At 51.7% G+C, this 19,875-nt stretch overlaps 1 protein-coding gene across 5 annotated transcripts in view; it reads right to left on the minus strand.

Moving 5' to 3' along the window:
• Window positions 1-44: 44 nt before the first annotated feature.
• Window positions 45-19,875, minus strand: part of SIL1 (SIL1 nucleotide exchange factor) — a 296,914-nt gene continuing 277,083 nt past the window's right edge. For all 5 annotated transcript variants that reach the window (XM_060296274.1, XM_030869480.2, XM_070045202.1 and 2 more), the window contains 3 exons: window positions 10,872-10,968; window positions 10,263-10,427; window positions 45-6,347 (listed from right to left, as the gene is read on the minus strand). In XM_060296274.1, the coding sequence (XP_060152257.1) occupies window positions 5,991-6,347; window positions 10,263-10,427; window positions 10,872-10,968 (619 nt within the window). In that variant the 3' untranslated portion in view covers window positions 45-5,990. The remainder of the gene's footprint in view (window positions 6,348-10,262; window positions 10,428-10,871; window positions 10,969-19,875) is intronic.

Here is a 19,875-nt window from a genome sequence, read left to right on the forward strand (position 1 = left end):
AACTATCCCTCCCCGCCCAACCCTTCCCCCCCACCACCCCCAGTAACCATAAGTTCATTCTCTAAGTCTGTTAGTTTCTTTGGGTTTTGTAAATAAGTTCATTTGTATCATTTTTTTTTTAGATTCTGCATATAAGTGATATACAATATTCCTCTTTGTCTGTCTGACTTACATCACTCAGTATGACAATCTCTAGGTCCATCGGTCCATCCATGTTGCTGCAAATAGCATTATTTTGTTCTTTTTTTAATGGCTGAGTAATATTCCATTGTATATATGTACCACATCTTCTTTATCCATTCCTCTGTCAATGGACATTTAGGTGGCTTCCACGTCTTGGCTACTGTAAACAGTGCTGCAATGAACACTGGGGTGCATGTATCCTTTCGGACCATGTTTTTCTCCAGATATACACCCAGGAGTGGGATTGCTGGATCATATGGTAGTTCTATTTTTAGTTTTTTAAGGAACCTCCATACTGTTCTCCACAGTGGTTGTATCAATTTACATTCCCACCAACAGTGTAGGAGGGTTCCCTTTCACCACACCCTCTCCAGCATTTATCATTTGTGGATTTTTAAAATATATACATTTATTTGGCTGTGCCGGGTCTTAGTTGTGGCACACGGGATCTTCATTGCAGCATGTGGGCTCTTAGTTGCAGCATGTAGTTCCCCTACCGGGGATTGAACCCGGGCCCCCTGCATTGGGAGTGTGAAGTCTTAACCACTGGACCATCAGCGAAGTCCCTGTTTGTGGGTTTTTTGATGACAGACATTCAGACAGGTGTGAGGTGATATCTCATTGTAGTTTTGATTTACATTTCTCTAATAATTACCAATGCTGAACATCTTTTCATGTGCCTCTTGGCCATCTGTATGTCTTCTTTGGAGAAATGTCTATTTAGGTCCTCTGCCCATTTTTTGATTGGATTCTTTTTCAAAGAACCATCTTTTCATTTCACTGATTTTCTTTAGTTTTTCTGTCTTCAACTTTATTGGTTTCTGCTTTTATCTTTATTATTTTCTTTTCTTCTGCTTTCTTTGGGTTTAATTTGCTCTTTTACTAGTTTTTAAAAATTACCTTTGTTCTTTTAATATTTAATTTTAAGTATATACAATTTGATTTTTTTAAAGATTTTTTTGATGTGGACCATTTTTAAAGTCTTTATTGAATTTGTTACAGTATTGCCTCTGTTTTATGTTTTGGTTTTTCGGCCGCGAGGCATGTGGGAGTTTAGCTCCCCAACCAGGGATCGAACCCGCACCCCCTGCACTGGAAGGCAAAGTCTCAACCAGTGGACTGCCAGGGAAGTCCCCAATTTGATTTTTTTTTTTTTTTTTTTTTTTTTTTGCGGTACACGGGCCTCTCACCGCTGTGGCCTCTCCCACTGCAGAGCACAGGCTCCGGACGCGCAGGCTCAGCGGCCACGGCTCACGGGCCCAGCCGCTCTGCGGCACGCAGGATCCTCCCGGACCGGGGCACAAACCCACGCCCCCTGCATCGGCAGGCGTACTCTCAACCACTGCGCCACCAGGGAAGCCCCCCAATTTGATTTTTAACAATGGCTGTGTTCCACAACCAGCTCACAATGTTTCTCATATCCACACGCCTCACACACTGCTATGAGCTAGCTCCATCACACACTGCTTCTGAGTTTCTCTCTTCACAGGTGGCCTCTTCCCTCAGCTCCAGACTCTCTCCAGCTGCCTATTCAGCATCCCCACTGGAATGTCCAATCAATATCTCAATACAAACATGTCAAAACAACACCCACCACAAGGCCCCAATCTTTTTTCCCCTACTCTTCTATCCTCCCACTTTGTAAACAGCATCTCCACACACCAGTTTGCTCAAGTCCCCGGGTAGGGCTTCATCCTTGACTCTTCTTTCCTCACACACCACATGTAGTCAGTCAGCAAGTCCTCTCAGCTTGACCTTTAAAACACATCTGGAGTCTGACCACTTCACACCACCTTCTCTATCGTCACCCTGGTTCACACCGTATCAGCTCTCACCTAGATTCTACATCACACCCCGCATGGGCCTCCTGCTTCGTTCCTGCCCATGTCATCTATTCTCACCACAGCAACATGAGTGATCCTGCTAAAATGTCAGTCACGTCGGGTCTCTCCTCTGCTCACAACTTTCCAATGGCTCCCATCGCAAAGAAGCTCAAGTCCTTACCAGAGCAGCCAGGATCTGCCCTCCCCATGTTGCTTACTATTCTCCCTTCCACTGACTCTTGCTTTTCTTCCAACACCCAGCCATGTTCCTGCCTCTGATATTCCCTTGGTCTACAAAGCACTTCCCCAGATCCCCACAGGGCTCACTGCCCCGCTTCCTTCTGTTCACACAGCACCTCCTCAGAAAGGCCTTCCCTGACACTCTTTAACCCCATTTCAGGCTTTATTTTTCTTCATAGCTTTCAGCACTCACTGTCGGACATCATATTACATACTTATTAGTCAGGGTCTACCCCACACACACCTCTACTGTTCCACTTACCACTTCATGCCCTAGAACAGCACCTGGGTCCTAGTAGTCCTAAATCAGATTTGTTTGTGAATGAAGGACTGAATAAATGAATTGAGCAGCAGCCAGGAGAATGCTTAAAACTCACCCCTTGCTCCCTGCTGTATCGGGACGAGGGTGCACTCCCTGGCAAGGCTGGTAGGCTGCTGGAGAATATGGTCCCCTTGACTTCTGTGGCTCCACCTTGGCCACCTGGCCCTTCACCCCTGGCACTTCCTCCACCTATGGTGAACTTCTGGGTTCCTCAAATGGACCACTCTCTCTCAACCTCAGGCCTTCTTCTATCTTCAGGCTGGAAACCCTTTCCCCACTCCACTTGGCTTGCTCTTCAAATGTCCTTCAGGCTACAGCTTGGCTACCACTGGCTCTGGGAGGCCTTCCTTGACCTCTTCAACTAGGTGAGGGGTCTCCTCAGCTCCAACTGACCAAGGCTTCCCCTACCACAGTATATGTCACGCTCAACTGCTTCCCCACCGGACTGTGAGCTCCCTGGTGGCAGGGCCTGTGATTTACTAATCTCAGGCCAGGGGGGCCCAACACAGAGTAAGTGCTCAACAAATACAATTTGAATGAAAGAATGAATGAACAAGTGGATTAATAAAGACCAAGCCTGCTGAGGGATGGGGAGAGGACCTAGGCCCCCCACCCTACTCCCCACCCCTGTCAGCCTCCTGCACAGAGGGCCTGGTTCAGCCCAGCTGAGGAGCAGGGAACCAGCAATCATCCAGGGACTACAGGGTGTCAGCCAGTCAGAGCTCTCAGTCCAGTCCTTTCCAGAAGGCCAAGAGCCTTGGGGCCCCACCACGTGACAGGGGTGGGAGAAGAAATAAACGGCTTCCAGGCCCTGGCAGGAAGCTGAATCACCCCAAGTCTGGTCACTATGCCCGCCCGCCATTACCACTTTCTGCCTAACTTCAAGCCCAGGTCACACTCCCTGGGCACTGTTCCCAGGATGGCACCCAAAGGGAAGGCAGAAAAGGGCTCCTCCTAGACCTGCAGACAACCATCACTGATGAACTGGGTGGCAGAACCAGAATCCACACCCATGCAGCCTGAGCCTGAGCCCTGGGTCACACTGCTGCCTGTGTCCCTGGAAGGTCTGCTTCAGGGTCCAGGACCAAGAAGTCAGAGGCCCATGATGAACCCAGATGACGCCACTGAGAAGACAGACTGCAGACCAAGCTTCACCCGCCCTGATGCCTTGTCTGTGTGTATGTGAAGTGGAGAAGAAGGGAGAAACGGTCCCATCACCCGGCTGTGGCAGCCTGGCACTGGTCTGGCTCCCCTCTCTCACTTCCCATATGCTCTTTTCTCGGCCCCAGGGTCCCCTCTCCCCAAGAGTTCATGGCCCAAAATCTCCTTTCTGCTTTACAGGTATGCTATTTTATGCAGCATACCTGAGGGCAGAAGAGATACCGGGGTCCTCAATTAGGCCTCTACTAGTGTCACTCCTTCCGTGGGAACCCCTTCCCATATCCCAGATCAGACCCTGGTGGTTACAGAAGCTTCAATGGCTCTGGGGATCCTCAGTCCTAGCCTGATACTACCACAGGGGCCTCACAAGCCCTCCTTCCACAGCTCCCCACATTTCTGTCAGCCCTCATCCCAATAGTGCACCTGCTCCTACAGCCTCAGTGCTCACCTCTGCCAGGACCGAGACTCAGACCAGACTTATTCCCAAGTCCAAGCTCCCCCCTCTCCATGTGCCAGGGCAGCCCCATTCCCCTATGTCTCACCTTCCCCCTCTCTCAAATCCACCTGAGAGTCTCCTGACACCCTCTTTAAAGTGACTCTTGACCTTGGCCTTAGCCAGGTCCCAACACTTCCTTTCTGTACCCTGCCCTGCTCTGCCATCTCTCCTGGCCCTCCCACCACGGCCTGTCAAATTAAAATGATACTCTTCTGAGCCAAACATTTAAGTTTTCCACAGCATGGTCAGCCCAGCAAACTCCAGCTCTGCCACTCACAACCTGTGTGATCTCAGGCAGATCATTTAGCCTCTCTGGCCATGATTTCCTCATATGTAAAATGTACTTCGAAGGCTACTAAGAGGTTTTAAAGGCAGTGAGTCAGTAGGTATCCAACACTTGATAGACTTTGGGTCTGATCCCCACAACGGCTGAGCCCTGAGGCATCCTACCCTGGCTCAACAGACTCCTGCTTTCCTCCCACCCTCCTGGGAGAGCTCTCTGCAGCCAGCAGCACTCCCAGGCTTCCTGTGTGTTGTGGCATGAGGTGGGCAGGGGAGGGTCTGAGGCCGAGCAAAGAGACTGCAGGGAAGGAAGCCACCAACTTGCCCCAGGTCTCTCTGGGCCTCAGTTTCTCCTCAGCTCAGTGAAGCTGAGATTTCTACATGCAAGGCCAGGATGGGGAGACTTCTACATGGAGGCTGGGAGGGGCTGCCAGAGCAGCAGGAGTGAGCCTCTGGTGCATTGGGAAAGGCAGAAAAACAAACGCACCAGAATCCAAATCAGGAAAGCCCAGAGCAGGGGTTGCCATGGCAACCTGCGGCAGGCTCCCAGCTTCTCTGGGGTGGGAGCAGCGACTTGTCAGGCTCGGCTGCCCCTGCCTCCAAGGCCGCCTCCTCCAGCTCAGTGCAGATCACCACGGACACAGAAGAGGGGCAAGGGCACAGAGAAGCACCTCTGCCCTGTAAGGTGGGCCTGGCAGGCCTGGGCTCCCACTACCAGCTTTATCGAGATTACTCCTCTCCCAGAGTTAGGCCTACACCCAAAGGCCTCCAGAGGGCACGGAGCCACCGCAGTCCCACCACCCAGGCCCCAGCACCAAAAGCTCCAGCCTCGCCCATCAGCTGCCTGGGCTGACACGGCATCCCTGCGTGTGGAGATGCCCTCAGGCTTCTGCCAGTGCCAGTGGCCTTGAAACTAATATGTAGGCACAGGATGAAGGGGGCAGTGAGATGATTACCCAGACCTCCCGACATAGCTGGGTGAGGAGGTGGCAAGCACGAGTGCCAGGCACTGGTGTAGTGCTTTATGTATGTTTTCTCTCATTTAATAGCATTCCCCTTTGACAGATGAGGAAACAGCCTCAGGGAAGTTAAATGACTTCCCAAAGTCACAGAGCCACTCACTGGCTGGTAAAGAGCTGGGTCCCAACTGGGGTTTTCCAACTCCTGGGCCCAGACCCTTCCATGGGGCCTGTTACTGGATGCCCTGGACTGACCACCCAGCACGTCACCAGGGGACCTCAGGGCGCTATCACCCAAAGACCACCAAAGCACTGTGCCCAGTCTGCACAGACACACAGTAAACAGACAGACAATGGCCTTCATGCTTCCATTTAATGGCCAGGCCAGCACTGCCCAGATGATGCCCAGGCCCCAGTGGGGAAGTCCTCCCTCCTAGCTGGTATCCCCTGAAGAGCCCACCCCAGCCGGTGCCCCTCAGCCTCACTAGCAGCATCCCGGTCTAGTCCCAGTGGCAGGGGCAGCCTCATCTTAGCTCCTTCAGCAAGCTGTTGATAGAGCCCAGGAGTTCCCAGAAGTAGCCCTCATCCTCGCCATCCTGGAGCTCCAGGGCAGCCAGTGCCTGGTACTCAGCCTGGAGGATGACCAGCGTCCTGTTGAGCTGCGGGTCCTGACGGTAGCGGTCCCGACAGGTGGCCAGGAGGGCACCCAGCGTTTGTAGCACCTTTTCGCGGGCATCGTGCTCTGGCAGTGCCAGGAGGTGGGCAGTGATCTCGCACCAGCCCTGTTCCTGAAGGCCTGGCAGGAGGTGCACCTGGCGGTACTGCTGCAGCTTCTCTGGGGACGTCTCCCGCATCAGCTCGGCCTCCTCCTCAGCAAACATCTGCCATCCACACGGCCAGGGGCCAGGGTGTGGGAAGGGGAGAGAACACACAGAGAGCAGTCAGCCCTGCCTTTTAGACTCGAAGGCACATGGCTGACCCAAGAGTCTGCACCCTCTTCCTCCTTCCCCTTGGGCCTCAAAGGCCCTTCATGGGAGAAGGCCAACTGGACTCATAGCTTCACACATGCTCTCCAGCCCATCCATATGTCCACCCATCTGTCCATCCATCCACTCATCAAAAACAACTGTGTAATGTGCCAGGTGCTGGAGAAACCAAGATGGAGACATGGTCCCTGCCCTCAAGGAGCTCAGGATCTATCAGGAGATTAAAAATTAACTGAATACGTCCTAAATATCATGATACATTTCATCCAGCAGGGTGGTGTGGAGGCAGACAGTCTGGATTCAAATTCCTGCTCCACCACTGACAGCTGAATGACGGAATGACCTTGGGCTAGCACTTTGCCTCCCTAAGACCCAATGCCATCATCTCTGATGTGGAGGAGAGGACGTAACCCCTTCAGGACTGTTGGGAGAACTCAGTGGGACAGTGACCATGCAGCCAGTGCCCAGCACAGAGAGCACACCCACAATGTGAGCTTCGCCATCAACAAACGTTAGCTGTACCAGCAGCAGCATCACATCACCATCACCACAACTACAGATCCACTCCCTCACAGGAGTTAGGGCACGGGCGACAGAGGAGGCTGGCCAGTCCCTGAGCCTTGAGGGGCCTGTGGGAGTTGACCAAGGGGATAAGGGTGTAGGGTCCACAGACACAGGAGGGTTGCAACAATAGGCCTGGGCCCACCTCATGTTTGAAGACCAGCAGGCTGTTATGGTCGATGGGGCACGAGGGCCAGGCTGGGGCCCAGAATGCTCGGAGCCCTGGGAGTCCCTGGCCATTATGCTGAGGGCCTCGGGAGTTGAGGAAAGTTTGGGCAGGAAGTCACATGCATGGCCTGTGTCTGGTAAGTACAGAAACCCAGCCCCATCAGAATATGGTGGGAACCGATCCTGCCAGGCTGCCAGAGGAAACACCTGAAACCCGACAAGTTACCAACTTATTTCACAATGCAGAGTACTAATCACTATACGGTCACGGCAAGCCACCAGGAGTCTACCAACTTATTTCAAATGTCAGAGGAAGGCTATGCAGAGATGAAGGGTCGGCAATGGGTAGAGATGTCCCATACTGGTTGTACTAAATGTACTTGCAAGAAGAAAGAAGAAATCACTGCCCTAACTCCAGGGGAGGATGAGGCATGCAGATGACAGGGAAGGCAAGAGGGAAGCCCAGAAAAAGATCAGGGGCCACAGTGGAGAACCTGATGGCTGTGGCGCTTGTTGGAGCTGGCAGAGGAAGCAGGGGAGGAGGGGGGTCAGCATCCTGGGACAGAAAAGGCTGAGAGGGATGGAGAAGTCCTTTCCTACTCCCAAGTCCTGCCAGCTCCACCTCCAAACACATCCCAGTCCTCCCAGCTCTCTGCCCCATGGGCGCTGCTCCTCACTGCACTTTTGCAGTCTCCTGCCTCCCGCTCCCAGCCTGCATCCTCCAGTCCTCTGACAGCAGACAATGACACAGCCCCAAACCCTTCACAACTTGGCATTTCTGATGATAAAGACTGACTCCCTTCACTGGGACTTGGAGGCTCTTCAGGATCTGGCCCTGCCTGCACTTGGGCTCCTCGCCACACATGCCCTCACTCTGGCACCCGTCACACCAACTCTCCCCCAGGATCTATGTACGTGCAGCTCCCACTTCCAGGCACCCTCTCACCCAACATTGACTCCACAGTCAACTTGACTCACCCCTCATTTCTCACTCAGCACCTCCTTTGACTCCCCAGAAGAGGTTAGGGCCCTGATCATAAGCCTCCAGGGCCTACATGCTCTAGGAGATTCTCTGATAAATGTCTGCCTGAAAGCACCAGGAGGGCAGGGATCATGGGGCTGGCACAGCACTGGCAGGGCAGATACCCAGTCAACACCTGTGGAAGGAACCAGCGGGCAGGTCACCCCTGTGGCCCTTCAGCTCCAAGAAGGCACGAGAGGACGTGGGCTCATGACCACAGGAGGGCATCCCAGCTCTGCAGGAGCCCAGATGTCAGGGCATAGTTTCTTAGTGGAGGGCCCACCAAGAGCCAAGGGACAGAAGAAGAAATGCCTGGGGTCTGGCAGACCACAGAAGGGGTAAGCCGGTGAGCCAAGGACCCTAACAATCTGAGAGGTGGTCCCACACTCTCATGGGAATTCTGCCTTCAGCTGCTACCTCCCGACACCAAAGATGCCCTCAAGGTGCATGGCACCCCCCGGTTGGCAACCTGTCACACCTCTACCTTCAGGCAGCTCTGGACCCATCCCCAGATGGGTTTGGCTAGTTTGACTAGCTCTTTATTCTCTCTGAGAAACCATAAGAACAAGAAGCCCTGACTGCCTCAAGTGTAAAGTATGGCTGCCATCTGTTCTAACACTCTCTGGCTGAAACTCCTCCACGGTCCTCCACCTGCAGGAGCATGGCTGTCTCCATACTGTTTGCAGAGAGACGCCACTCCCTCCCTGATCTTCACAGCACCCCAAAGCCTCAAAGGTCGGCTCCGGGGCCAGCTGACTCAGGGGCCTGCCTCTCACCAGGGCAGCCTTGGTGAGACTGCCAGTGGTAGCTCTCCAGGGATGAAGCAAAGTCACGGTGCCCGCTACACCAGGGCTGGGGGCAGCAAAGAGACACCCAAGTCACAAGGGCAAAGTGATAGGTTTCTCCCGGGAAATGCCAAGCCTGTGTACATGTCCTTCCCCTGGCTTGCTGGCCCACTCCCAGGATGTCAGCTGTGCCCTGGCCTTATTAATTGGACGTGAGGACCACATGGCTGCCTGCTGTTCTGAGAAACAGGGTTTCGGCAGCTTAGAGGGGTGGAGGAAGAGAAAGGGGGAGAGGGGGAGAGAGAGAGGGAGAGGCTGAAAGACAAGACAGGACAAGAGAGACAGAGTGAGTGAGTGCACACACACAAAAGCCAACAGGTGGAGAGAAAAGCAGCAACAGACAACCCTGATCCTTGGCCTGAGGCCTGGCGGGAGGGGTGCGCAGGGGAGGGCCAGGGAGGAAGGGCTGGGCCCCTCTTCCTCCAACATTCAGAAGTGGTTTCCAGCGGCTGCCCAGCCCTGCTCCACTAATCCGCAGTTGGCTGTAGGGAGAGTGTGGCCCCAGAGAGGCAGCTGAGAAAACCCTGCCAATGCTCTCTGCAGCAGCTGAATTAAGAATCAGCCCTGGCTGGTTTTACCCTCTCCTTAATTAAGACACTTCTCAGGCTCAAAAACACCAAAGTGGGCTGGGGACTAAGTCTCCTCCCAGATGGCAAGCCCGTGGGTCCCTGGGTCCTTCAGTGGCAGCCAGTCTGAGCCCCTGCCCAGAGCCAAAGCTCCCAGAGGAGGCACCTCCAGGTTTCTAGAATCTTAAGATTCAGCATCATTCCAGCCCCTGGCTCCTCAGTCTCCTGGCTGCTGTGATGGCTCCCAGACACAGCTGCTCCTGGTCACCCGCACCCTAGGTTTCAGCCAAATGACCTTTTATTCCATGAAGGGCTGATCCTGGCTGTTTCTGGCTTCTGGTCACACTGACCCTTCATCATGCTAACCCCTGACCACTGCCAGTGCCCCCTCCTCCCCTCCCACTCCTCACCAGCCCTCAGGTTTTAGCTCAGCAGTCACTTCCCACAGGACATCTGCCCTGACATCTCAGAAATCCTGGGCTCCACAGCATTCCTGTCAGCCCAGCTCAGGGCTGGCATGTTTGCTCAGGACACTCAGCTATGAGGATGTAGGGAATGGATGGAAGATATGGGGAGTGGGGAGGGTCAAATGGCCAGAAACAAACACAAAGCAAAGTGCACGGGAGGCAGGACAGGCCTGGGCACTCACCTTCTCAGTGACCAGGTCGTAGAGCAGAGTGACCACGCGCACGGCCAGCACCTCCATGCCCTTCTCCTGGACCAGACTCCTCAGCACCTGCAGTCCCCCCAGCTTCAGGAACTGCTGCTGGGCATAGGGGAAGTGTCGCAGTAAGGAGCACAGGGCAAACAGAACCTGGGGAGGCACAGATCCAGATGGGTGAGGGGCCACAGAAACTAGGCCTTGGGGCAAGCACCCAGAGGTGCCCCAGCTACCCCAGCCCAGGTCCCATTCTTCCCGGCCCCAACCACCACCCTTGGGTATAGCTCACCCCAGTACCCAGGGCTGTGAGAGCCAGGAGAGATATCAGACACCTTCAACACCACCCAGTGGACAAACGGAGGCCCAGGGCAGGAAACCAGGGTGTTGAACCTGAGACTGCACCGTGGGAGCAGGCCTCCAGACGCCTCACATACTGCTGTGCTGCTTTAGGTGAAGGGGACCTCTCCCCCTACGCCACCCAGCGGATGGTCACTCAGGCCCCCAAGGGTGACGTGTACAACCCGGAAAGGGACCCTTGTCTTTTAGGCTCCACGGGTGTGCTGGGGTCTGGGCGGGAAAAAGGCAGCAGAAACGCACCTTCTTCTTTGCAGTGAGAGACTGCTCCGTGGCCAGAACGACCAGCAACTTCTGCAAGGCTCCTCCCTCAATGGCCTCCACCTGGACCTTTGGGTTGCTGGAGGGGGAAGCACAGGAAAGCAGGACTTTACACCTACTCACCAACTTGGGGGCACGCCCCTGGGCCCAACCCAGGTTAAGAGGGCTACCACCACAGCAGCCATCCCTGGGGAGGAACAAGGTGCACAGCGGGTGTTCCCACTCTGGACAAGCTAGAACTTATCTGGGGAAACAAAAACAAACTGGTGTAGGTCCACCTGGGTACAATGGCCTATGGCACAGACAACAGGGCCAAGGGCCCCAGGCCAGTGTCCACTCCCTATCAGCCAATGGGCTGGGGTGATCTGGGAATGGAAATCACCGCTACCATTTTAAGATCCCTCTGATGCTGAAGGTGCTACTTCAGTGTCCCTCCTATGGAAAGCCTTCCTCCACGTTCCTCAAGCCAGCCTTACGTGCTTCCCCCTTCCATGATCCCAGGTGCATCACACTCTGGGGGAATCACTAACGATCTGTTCCCTTCAGGGTGTGTAGCTCCAGGGCCAGGGACCCCTTCCTCTCTCTCTCCTCCTGGGTGGAGCACACAGACAGTATAGAGTAAACACTTATGGGAGGGAGGCAGGCAGAAAGAACAACATCCAGGGAGCCTTTGCATCCCTGAGTAGATCCTAACCCAGCTGCCTCCCTGCTGGACTCTCCACTATGTGACAGCAGCTACTATGATTGTCCCCGTATCTCAGCACTCAGCACAGGGTCTGCCATGGCGTAGGGCCCTGGACAGTAAGGAGTGAATGAAGCAACATATGTGTACAACCATGACTGACTGCATCAACCAACAAACGGGCAACACTGAAACACAAAGAACCCAGAGCTGCCTCTGGAACGCCAGTCCCCATTCTGGGCTAGAGAAAGAGTGATGAGCTTGGGGCTTCCCTGGTGGCGCAGTGGTTGAGAATCCGCCTGCCGATGCAGGGGACACGGGTTCGTGCCCTGGACCGGGAAGATCCCACGTGCCCCAGAGCAGCTGGGCCCGTGAGCCATGCCCGCTGGGCCTGAGCGTCCGGGGCCTGTGCTCCTTAACGGAAGAGGCCACAGCAGTGAGAGGCCCGTGTACCACAAAAAAAAAAAAAAAAAGAGTGATGAGCTTTAAACAAATATTTCAGGCAAAGCGCTCATGGATGAAAGGATGGGGGTCCTGGAGGGTGAGACCTCCTCTAGGGCAGGGTGCCAGACAGGGACATGGCTGGGAACCCCTTACTTTCTAAGATCAAACTGATGATGAATTAAGGAGCAAGTGCCAAGCGCAGAGATCTGTGTAGTTAGGCCTTCGAAGAAGGTCAAGATTCCTTCATCGGCAGCGTATGAGGCCTCAGAAAAGAAAGGTGGCAGGCATGTAAAAAGCCTGAGACCAGCAGCAAGGGGAGAGGCTGGACCAGAGGTGAGACAGTGGCTGTCACCCTCACCCAGACAGCAAGCACACAGAGGGCACCCAGTCTCTTCTGGGCCCTGGCTGCCTTATCTTAGCATGGCCACCACAAAGTACCCTGGAGACCCAAAAAGCACCTGTTTCTCCTAACCCACAATCTTAGCAGGGGGCCCTCAGAACATCTTGGAGAGTACGGCAGAGTACAGACAAATCAGAGAGTCGATTCCTGATCCAAAACCCAGAGAAAAGGGGAGGCAGGTAACAAGAGAGAGAGCACACTGCTGCTCACAGGAGAGGGCCTGGCACACAGCAGGCACCCCATACAAGCTGGCTGGATGGTACGGTAATGGGGCCCAAGTGAGTCCTTGATGGTCCACCCACTACTCCTACCAGGCCCCAGCTTCAAGGTTCGAAGCAGACTTAGCACATGGAGCCAGTTTTCCTGCTGTAAAATGGGAGGCGCCTGCATCCCTCTGCATCTTCTCTGCCAAAGGATGCGCAGGGTGGGTGCCGGCCTTTCCCACTGCAACTTCACTTGTGTCTGAGGAGCAGCCTGGAGATGCACTGGGGTCCCTGGGGAAGAAGGCTGACAGCTCCTCTCCAGATAGGCAGGTGGGCGCCAATGCAGGGATTATGGAGCTGAGCCTCTTCCCTGCCCCCTGCTCCCCCACCTTGAGAAAGGCAGCTACTTCATCAAAGCGTGAGTTAATTAGGGCTGTCTCTGCCATCATGTGTCTGAGGAACACTCACCCACAACAGGCAGGGTCTAGGAAAAGAAGTCGACCACGCTGAGAAATTCACACAAACGTCAAACACAGTCTCCCAAGGAAGGGGGGCTGTGAGGCCCAACATCTCATCAGCCTCAGGGAACAGCACCTAGGAGCCCCATCCCCAGTGGGCCTGCAGAGCGGCACAGACAAGGCCCTCCAAAGACGTCATGTGAAGCTTCATCCTTGTCTACAGATCTGCTGAGAACAAGACCCAGAAACAATCACCTGGCTAACCCCGAAAGACAAGCTCAGAGCTCAGGAGCAGAGGGGCCTCCAAGGAGACCCAGCCTAAGCAGCTCCCAGAGTAGCAGCCCTGTCACTAACTTGGGCAGTATTGGGAGAGGGGAGAGACATGAATAATACTGGGACTCTGCCCACCCAGGTTTCACCTGGCAGAAGGGGAGAGAAGACTCAAACCCCAAAGGGAACCACAGCACAAACAAGAAAACAAACTACCAGGGGCAAAAGGCGAGGGCACATACTGTGTAGGCAAATTCCTAGGATCCTCCAGAGAAAGAATAAGCCAATGGGAGTAAACAAAAGATGCCAAAAGCCAAGAAGATATATGGCTTCCCCAGCATTTTGTCTATCAGAGCCCCAATGTGAGTTAGAAAGGGCCAGAAAGCACTGTCCTAGGAAAGATCTAGAGGCAAGGCACTGTCCAGGCAGTTGCTCAGAGAAGCCCCACGTGCAGAACAGATCCTTGGGGACACTCAGCCTGTTCTCTGCCACTCAACACTCAACAAGCCAGGCTCCACACATAGGAGAGACACCACACCACCGTATTCTACTTACAGGTTTCAGAGTGAATAAATGAACGGCTATGTAATTTTTAGGCTGTACCAGGTGGCTCTGAACCTAAGGTCTGTGGGGGTTCAGAGAAAGAATGTCTGGTCTGGAAGAGCCAGGAGGGCTGCCTGGAAGAAGAGAGACTGCAGAAGACTGGAGTACAAGTGAGGAAGACAGCCTGTGCACCAGAAGACAGGCATGTGCTCAGGGAACAGCATGAGCATGTACAGAGAGGCAAGCAGACCTTTCAGTGGAAGGCTGCCCTGAAGAATCATAGAAAACGGGGCTGAGGAGTGCAGCTGACTCCTGACACAAGGGCAGGTCAGGCTGCGCCTGAGGATGAGGAGACACAGGACCCATACCCTGCCCAGCAAGCAGAACCTGCTCCTGCTTCTCCTTCCTCGACACACGCAAGGCAAAATGGGGAGTTGGAAACAAGCACTTCTAGGGCATACAGACACAAGAGAGGGCCCAGGAGAAGGGCCTGCCTCAGGACAGTGACCCCAGGGTGGGAGATGAGCTGGAGGGACACTCTGAGCCAGGCATAGCTCACGATTCCCAGGTCAGGCCGACTGTTACGTGGTGTGTGTCGGTATCTGCCCAGCATCCTTTCTTCCTCACCAGGCACTGACACCCCTTTCTTCCCTTCCACTGATGGCTGCCTCTTCCACTCCTTGTGGTCCTGAGGGGGCAGGTCCCAACCCCGCAGGGAGGGCTTATGGCCCAATACTGGCTCATCATATCTGCCCCCCACCAGGCCCTCCGTTGGTTGCCGAGGACTGGCAATCAGAGCTTTTCAGTCTTCTACACTGGAGTCAGGACAGAGAAGTTCTCTTCTTCACAAGGTAGGTAGGTTGCTGTAAGCCAGAAGCACCTATAGCCATGCCAATAGCAGCCAGGTCCCATCCCAACCCAAACCATCCCCATGGAGGGAAGCCATTTAGAGCAGGAAAGAATAGAACTCAAACACAGGAGAAGTAAACCAGAGAGAAAAAGGGAAAGCCTGGTGCCTTTTGCCACTTGCGAAAATCACTTTCATAAGGCAATGAATTTACTTTTTCACCTGCAGCAGAGTCCTGAAAACTTGGGTAAGTAGAGCAGGACCATGGGCCAAATGTGGGCCTATGGCTGAGTGGGGCCAAGTGCAGCCTTAGCAGCCCTGGGCCCACACCCTGACTGGCGTAAATGAGGGAACTCACGTAACTCTGAGCTCTACCCCAGGCTTCAGGGCTTCAGTGGCTCCACGGACACATCAGGGGTTCCATACAATACCCTTCCGAAAAAAGGCTTTTAGCACCACCCAGTCAAAGAGGCTGAGGAAACACATCAGGAGGGTAGGAAAAACCAGGCTAGCATTTCCAGATGGCACTCAGTCCATCCAGGCAGGGACAGCAGAGAAGGGCTTTTCTTGAGCAATCTGCCCTAGAGGGGCAGACACCAACATGCTCTCAGAACCCCTCTCTCTCCAGGCAGCTCAGCCTTGGGCTCTGAATGCTCACTGCTATGTTTTGGGGGAAGAAATGCCCAAAATAGCTCAGAGTGAGGTCTACAGAATGTGCCAGGGTGAAAGTCTGGAGAACTCTTGGTGAGAATCCTGTAAACAATGGCTGATGACCTTGGGCAAGACCCTTCACTTCAGTTTCTTCACCTGTGAGGCAGAGCTAAAACTACCTTGAGTTAAAGATAGAATAGCTAATGAGTGCCAAAATGCTAGACAATACATTGTGACTGAAAGATTATAATTATAGTGGGTTTGCTACACAAAGAGGCCAGACCATATCCTTGAGAACACTGCTTTTATTCACCCCAGATGCCCCAGGCACATGTATGCTGGCCTCATCCCCCTCCTAGCCTATAGACTCAGGACCGGAGCTGTGGCCCACGCCTGAGGGTGGGGGTAGGGGTGTCTTGCTGGCTGGAAGATGGGTGTCCTGACAGCTGGGGATGTGAGTGAGTTGGAAGGGCAGGGGCCTGGCACGCCTCTCAGCGACATCAGTGGCGCTGGTGTGCTCAAAGTCAACAGAAGGATATTAAGGACGTAGCTCGTCTCCAATGAGATAAATGAGAATAAACCTTGTTCAGGGCTAAGCTGGCTGGACTGAATAAATACCATTAGCACTTGGATTACTGGGATGTTCACAATCAGCAGGCGAGTCAGCTGTCTGTGTGCAGAGGGATGGCAGCAGCTGCTACTCTGTTAATCTTGAAGGCGGGGGGCTGGCGGGGTGCACGCAGAAATGGAAGTGATTGCATTTGCAGAAACCAAACGCTCTGGGTCAGGGTGACTGATGTGGGCAATATGCCAAGGGTCAGAGGTCATATTTCAGCTAACCAAGCTGAGCAAGTGTCTAGGCGGCATTGAGGAGGTGGTGGAGCTGATCTCAGGGTGGCCGGGGGGCTCATGAGAATGCTGCCCACTTCAGATTCAGAAGCTGCCCTCCTCCTTCCCTGTCACTCAGGACTCACTACATAATGTTCATGAAAATGTGAACATTTAGTTGTTCTTAAAGCTATTAGGAATTTCAAGATGGTGAGGGCAGAGCATTAAATCAAACACAGGCCCTTTTCAGTGTGGGGTCCTCTGTAATGCACAGGGCCATGAAGCAGGCACTGCTGGCACCAGGGTGTGTGCACAGAAACAGGAAATGCACAGAAATCCTGTGCACAGGTGAATCAAAACAACAAGGGCTAAAAAGGGAGTTTGAATCAGTGGAAAAGGAGAAAAACAAAAAGGCAGAGTTTCAGGACGGGAAATAAGGATTAGGTTGACCGGTTCGACGGGGGCTGAGGAAATACTAAGGTGAAACCCCTGGTGCAGAGCCTGTGTCATCCGGAGTTTCAGTCCAAACCTAGATATCTGGCTTGTCCACGGCACACTGGGGACATGAGACACATGGGGTATGTGCCCTCTCATGAGTCCCTGCAATATTTCTAAGTAGGACAATTATTATTTCTTCTGTCTTCATAACAGAAGAAAAAGCTACCATTGTTCTGAAATGCTCTCTGCGAAGATGCTGTGCAGTAGGGAAAGGGGGCACACCACAGGCTTAATCATTTGTGATCCTGACTGGTGACACTGTGCATGCTCATCTTCTTGCCCAGAGAGAAAGATTCCTTCTCCGATGGCCTCATCTTATTTGTGCCCTAGCGTGTGGCCTTCATCACCTGTGAAACACAAGGACTTGCAGGATGTGTACTCCTGAAATAGGTTCATTAGGGATCTATAGTAGCCTGCCATCTAGGGATTAATAGGGTTAAGCATATGTTAATCAAGATGTGGACAGTTACCAACTTAAATAAAAACAGAATAGGTTCACCAAAAAAATAAATGCCAAGTACAACTCTTCCACATGAAAGTGAAGCCCCCAGGAGAAACAAAACATCCAGCCTGTTACAAGCTTCATACCACCTAGCTGTGGTGGGAACCACATTAGGCCCCTCAGAAGTTCTATCTGAACACTGGAGAAAAGAAGGAGAATCACTGGACCCATTCAAATACAGTCCCCAACCAGATGCCAGTCATTTAAGCAAATGTGGGACACCCACAGTTCACCACAATGATAAAGCTCACAACAGTATCTCTAGAACCTCTTTCCAGACACAAACACACAGAATGATAATCTTCCTACCTCTGGAGAGACAAAGGGGCCGCAGAGGAAGGGGCACTGAAGAATCTTCTTGACATCTGGTAGCTCTCAAACATAGCTCTGCATCATAATCACCTTGGGCATTTCCCCCCTCCCTTAAATCATTTCAGACTGGGCACTTAAAAACTACTACAGAGAATTATACAGAAAAATAACCTACAGAAAAGTTGCAAAATAAAAAAAGACTCCTATCAAGAGTCACCTGTTAACATTTTACTACATTCGTTTTCTCATTTTCTCTCTGTATGTTTATACATTTTTTCTGAAATATTTGAGAGTAAGTTGCAGATCTGATGCCACTTTACCTTAAATGTATCAAGTGTGTATTTCCTAAGAACATAACCACAGCACAGTTATCAAAATCAGGAAATTAACACTGATACATGATCTATAGATATTCAGATTTTGCCAACTGTCCCAATAATATCCTTTTTAGAAAAATAATTTTGGTCCAAGGTCCAATCCAGGACTTACATGATGAATTGAGAAGCATGTCTTTGAATCTCCTTTAACCTTGACACACCCTTCCTTAGCCTGTCTTTGTCTTTCACTACATTGACAGTTTTTTTTTGTTTTTTGGTTTCTTTTTACATTGACAGTTTTGAAGAGTACAGGCCAGTTGTAGAACGTCCCTCAGCCTGAACTTGATGTTTTTTCCTGATTAGACTGAGGTAGTGTAGGTTGGCAAGAATGCCACAAAAGCAATGTCTTGTCTTTCTCGGTGCATCATATCAGGAGGCACATGATGTCATTCAGGCTCACAAGTAGCTGTGTTCACTTTGATTACTTGATCATGGTGGTGTCTGCCAGATTTCTCCACTATAAAGATATTATTTGTCCCTTTTGAATTGATAAATATTTTGTGAGGAGACTCTTTAAGATATGAAGACAGCCTGTTCCTCACCAAACTTTCACCCATTAGTTCTGGCATTCATCAGTAATTCTTATTTAAAATAATTAATACCATGATGTTTGTCAAAGGATGATATTCAAACTCCATCATTGCTTCTATCTGTATTTGTTGGCACTCTACCTAAAAGAAGTTTTCCTTCTTCCTCACTTATTCATTCATTTATATCAGTATGGATTCTTATTTAATCTATGGGTTATAATCCAGTTCTATGATTATGTAAAATATACCTGATTAAATCTGAAAAAAAAAATAGAGCCTTTTCATGTTGGTTTCTGTGTCTTTTTGACACATTTCCATCATTCTTTGAGCACCTCCATACTTTTTGGCACAAGATATTCTTGTACAAGATATAGTACTTTTCCTGCACCTGCTGTGGAATAAGCCATTTCTCCAAGGAGCACTTCGGGCACTTTCTGAAAATTCTAACAGATTCTAACCCTTACCCTACACATACTGAATCACAGCCTCAGAAGATAGGGCTCAAACACCTGATTTTTCACAAATGCTTCACATGAGCCTTACCAGGAGGCCTGGCACTGATCTGAGAACCAGCATTTGGGATAACTAGATCCAATGCCCAACCTTTTATCCAGACAGCATGTCTGATAACTGGCTGCAAGGTTGAAGATTACAGCAGTAGGGAGACTCATCCTTACGTTAGCTTTAAACTCTTCCAATTGCTAGAAAAACGTCTTCTGTTACCGAGCTAAAATCTGCTTTCATGTAGCTTATATCCACTGGTCCGAATCTGCCCTCTCAAAGTAGAGTCACCTGAACCTGCCCTGACAGGTCAGCCCTTCTGAACCTTAGAAGCCAAATGCCCAGAGAAAGATCCCCTCTCACAAATCTAGCCTCATGGGATCCAGCAGTCATTCTTCATGTGACTCCTGAAATCCTTTGCCTTCTTGACAATGCTCTATGGGACACTGCCCCACATACTGACAAATCCCTGCAGAGGTGGTATTCACACCTATCCACAGGACTCCCCCTGGGCCAACTCCTCCAGAGTTCAGTGGGCCCAGCCACGCTGACCCAAGGTCATCTGCCCCTAATACCTGAGGCACATCTAGGTTTTTGGCAGTAGTGTCACAAAACTGACTCAACAGTGGGCCTGCCTAGGTCAAATCCCTGCAGGCTGTTCATATCACCCTCTGATGAGTCAAGTGTTCTCCAAAATGGCCCTGAATACAAGTAGAGAAGGTAAAAAACAAGTTACAAATGATTCGGTGGACTGACACCATACTTTTGTTCCTGTGTGGTAAGACTTTTTAAAAAAACAAAACAAAACCAAACCACAAATATGGGTAATTTATAAAATTAAAAATCGAATAATAACAAAATTTTAAATGTTGCTTTGCTACCTGGGCCCTTCGTCCTAGCCTGTCACTATTCTTCTGGATCTTCATTCTGTCTAACATGT

This window comes from Globicephala melas, chromosome 3 (genome assembly GCF_963455315.2).
Source record: "Globicephala melas chromosome 3, mGloMel1.2, whole genome shotgun sequence".
Classification (NCBI taxonomy): Eukaryota; Metazoa; Chordata; class Mammalia; order Artiodactyla; family Delphinidae; genus Globicephala; species Globicephala melas.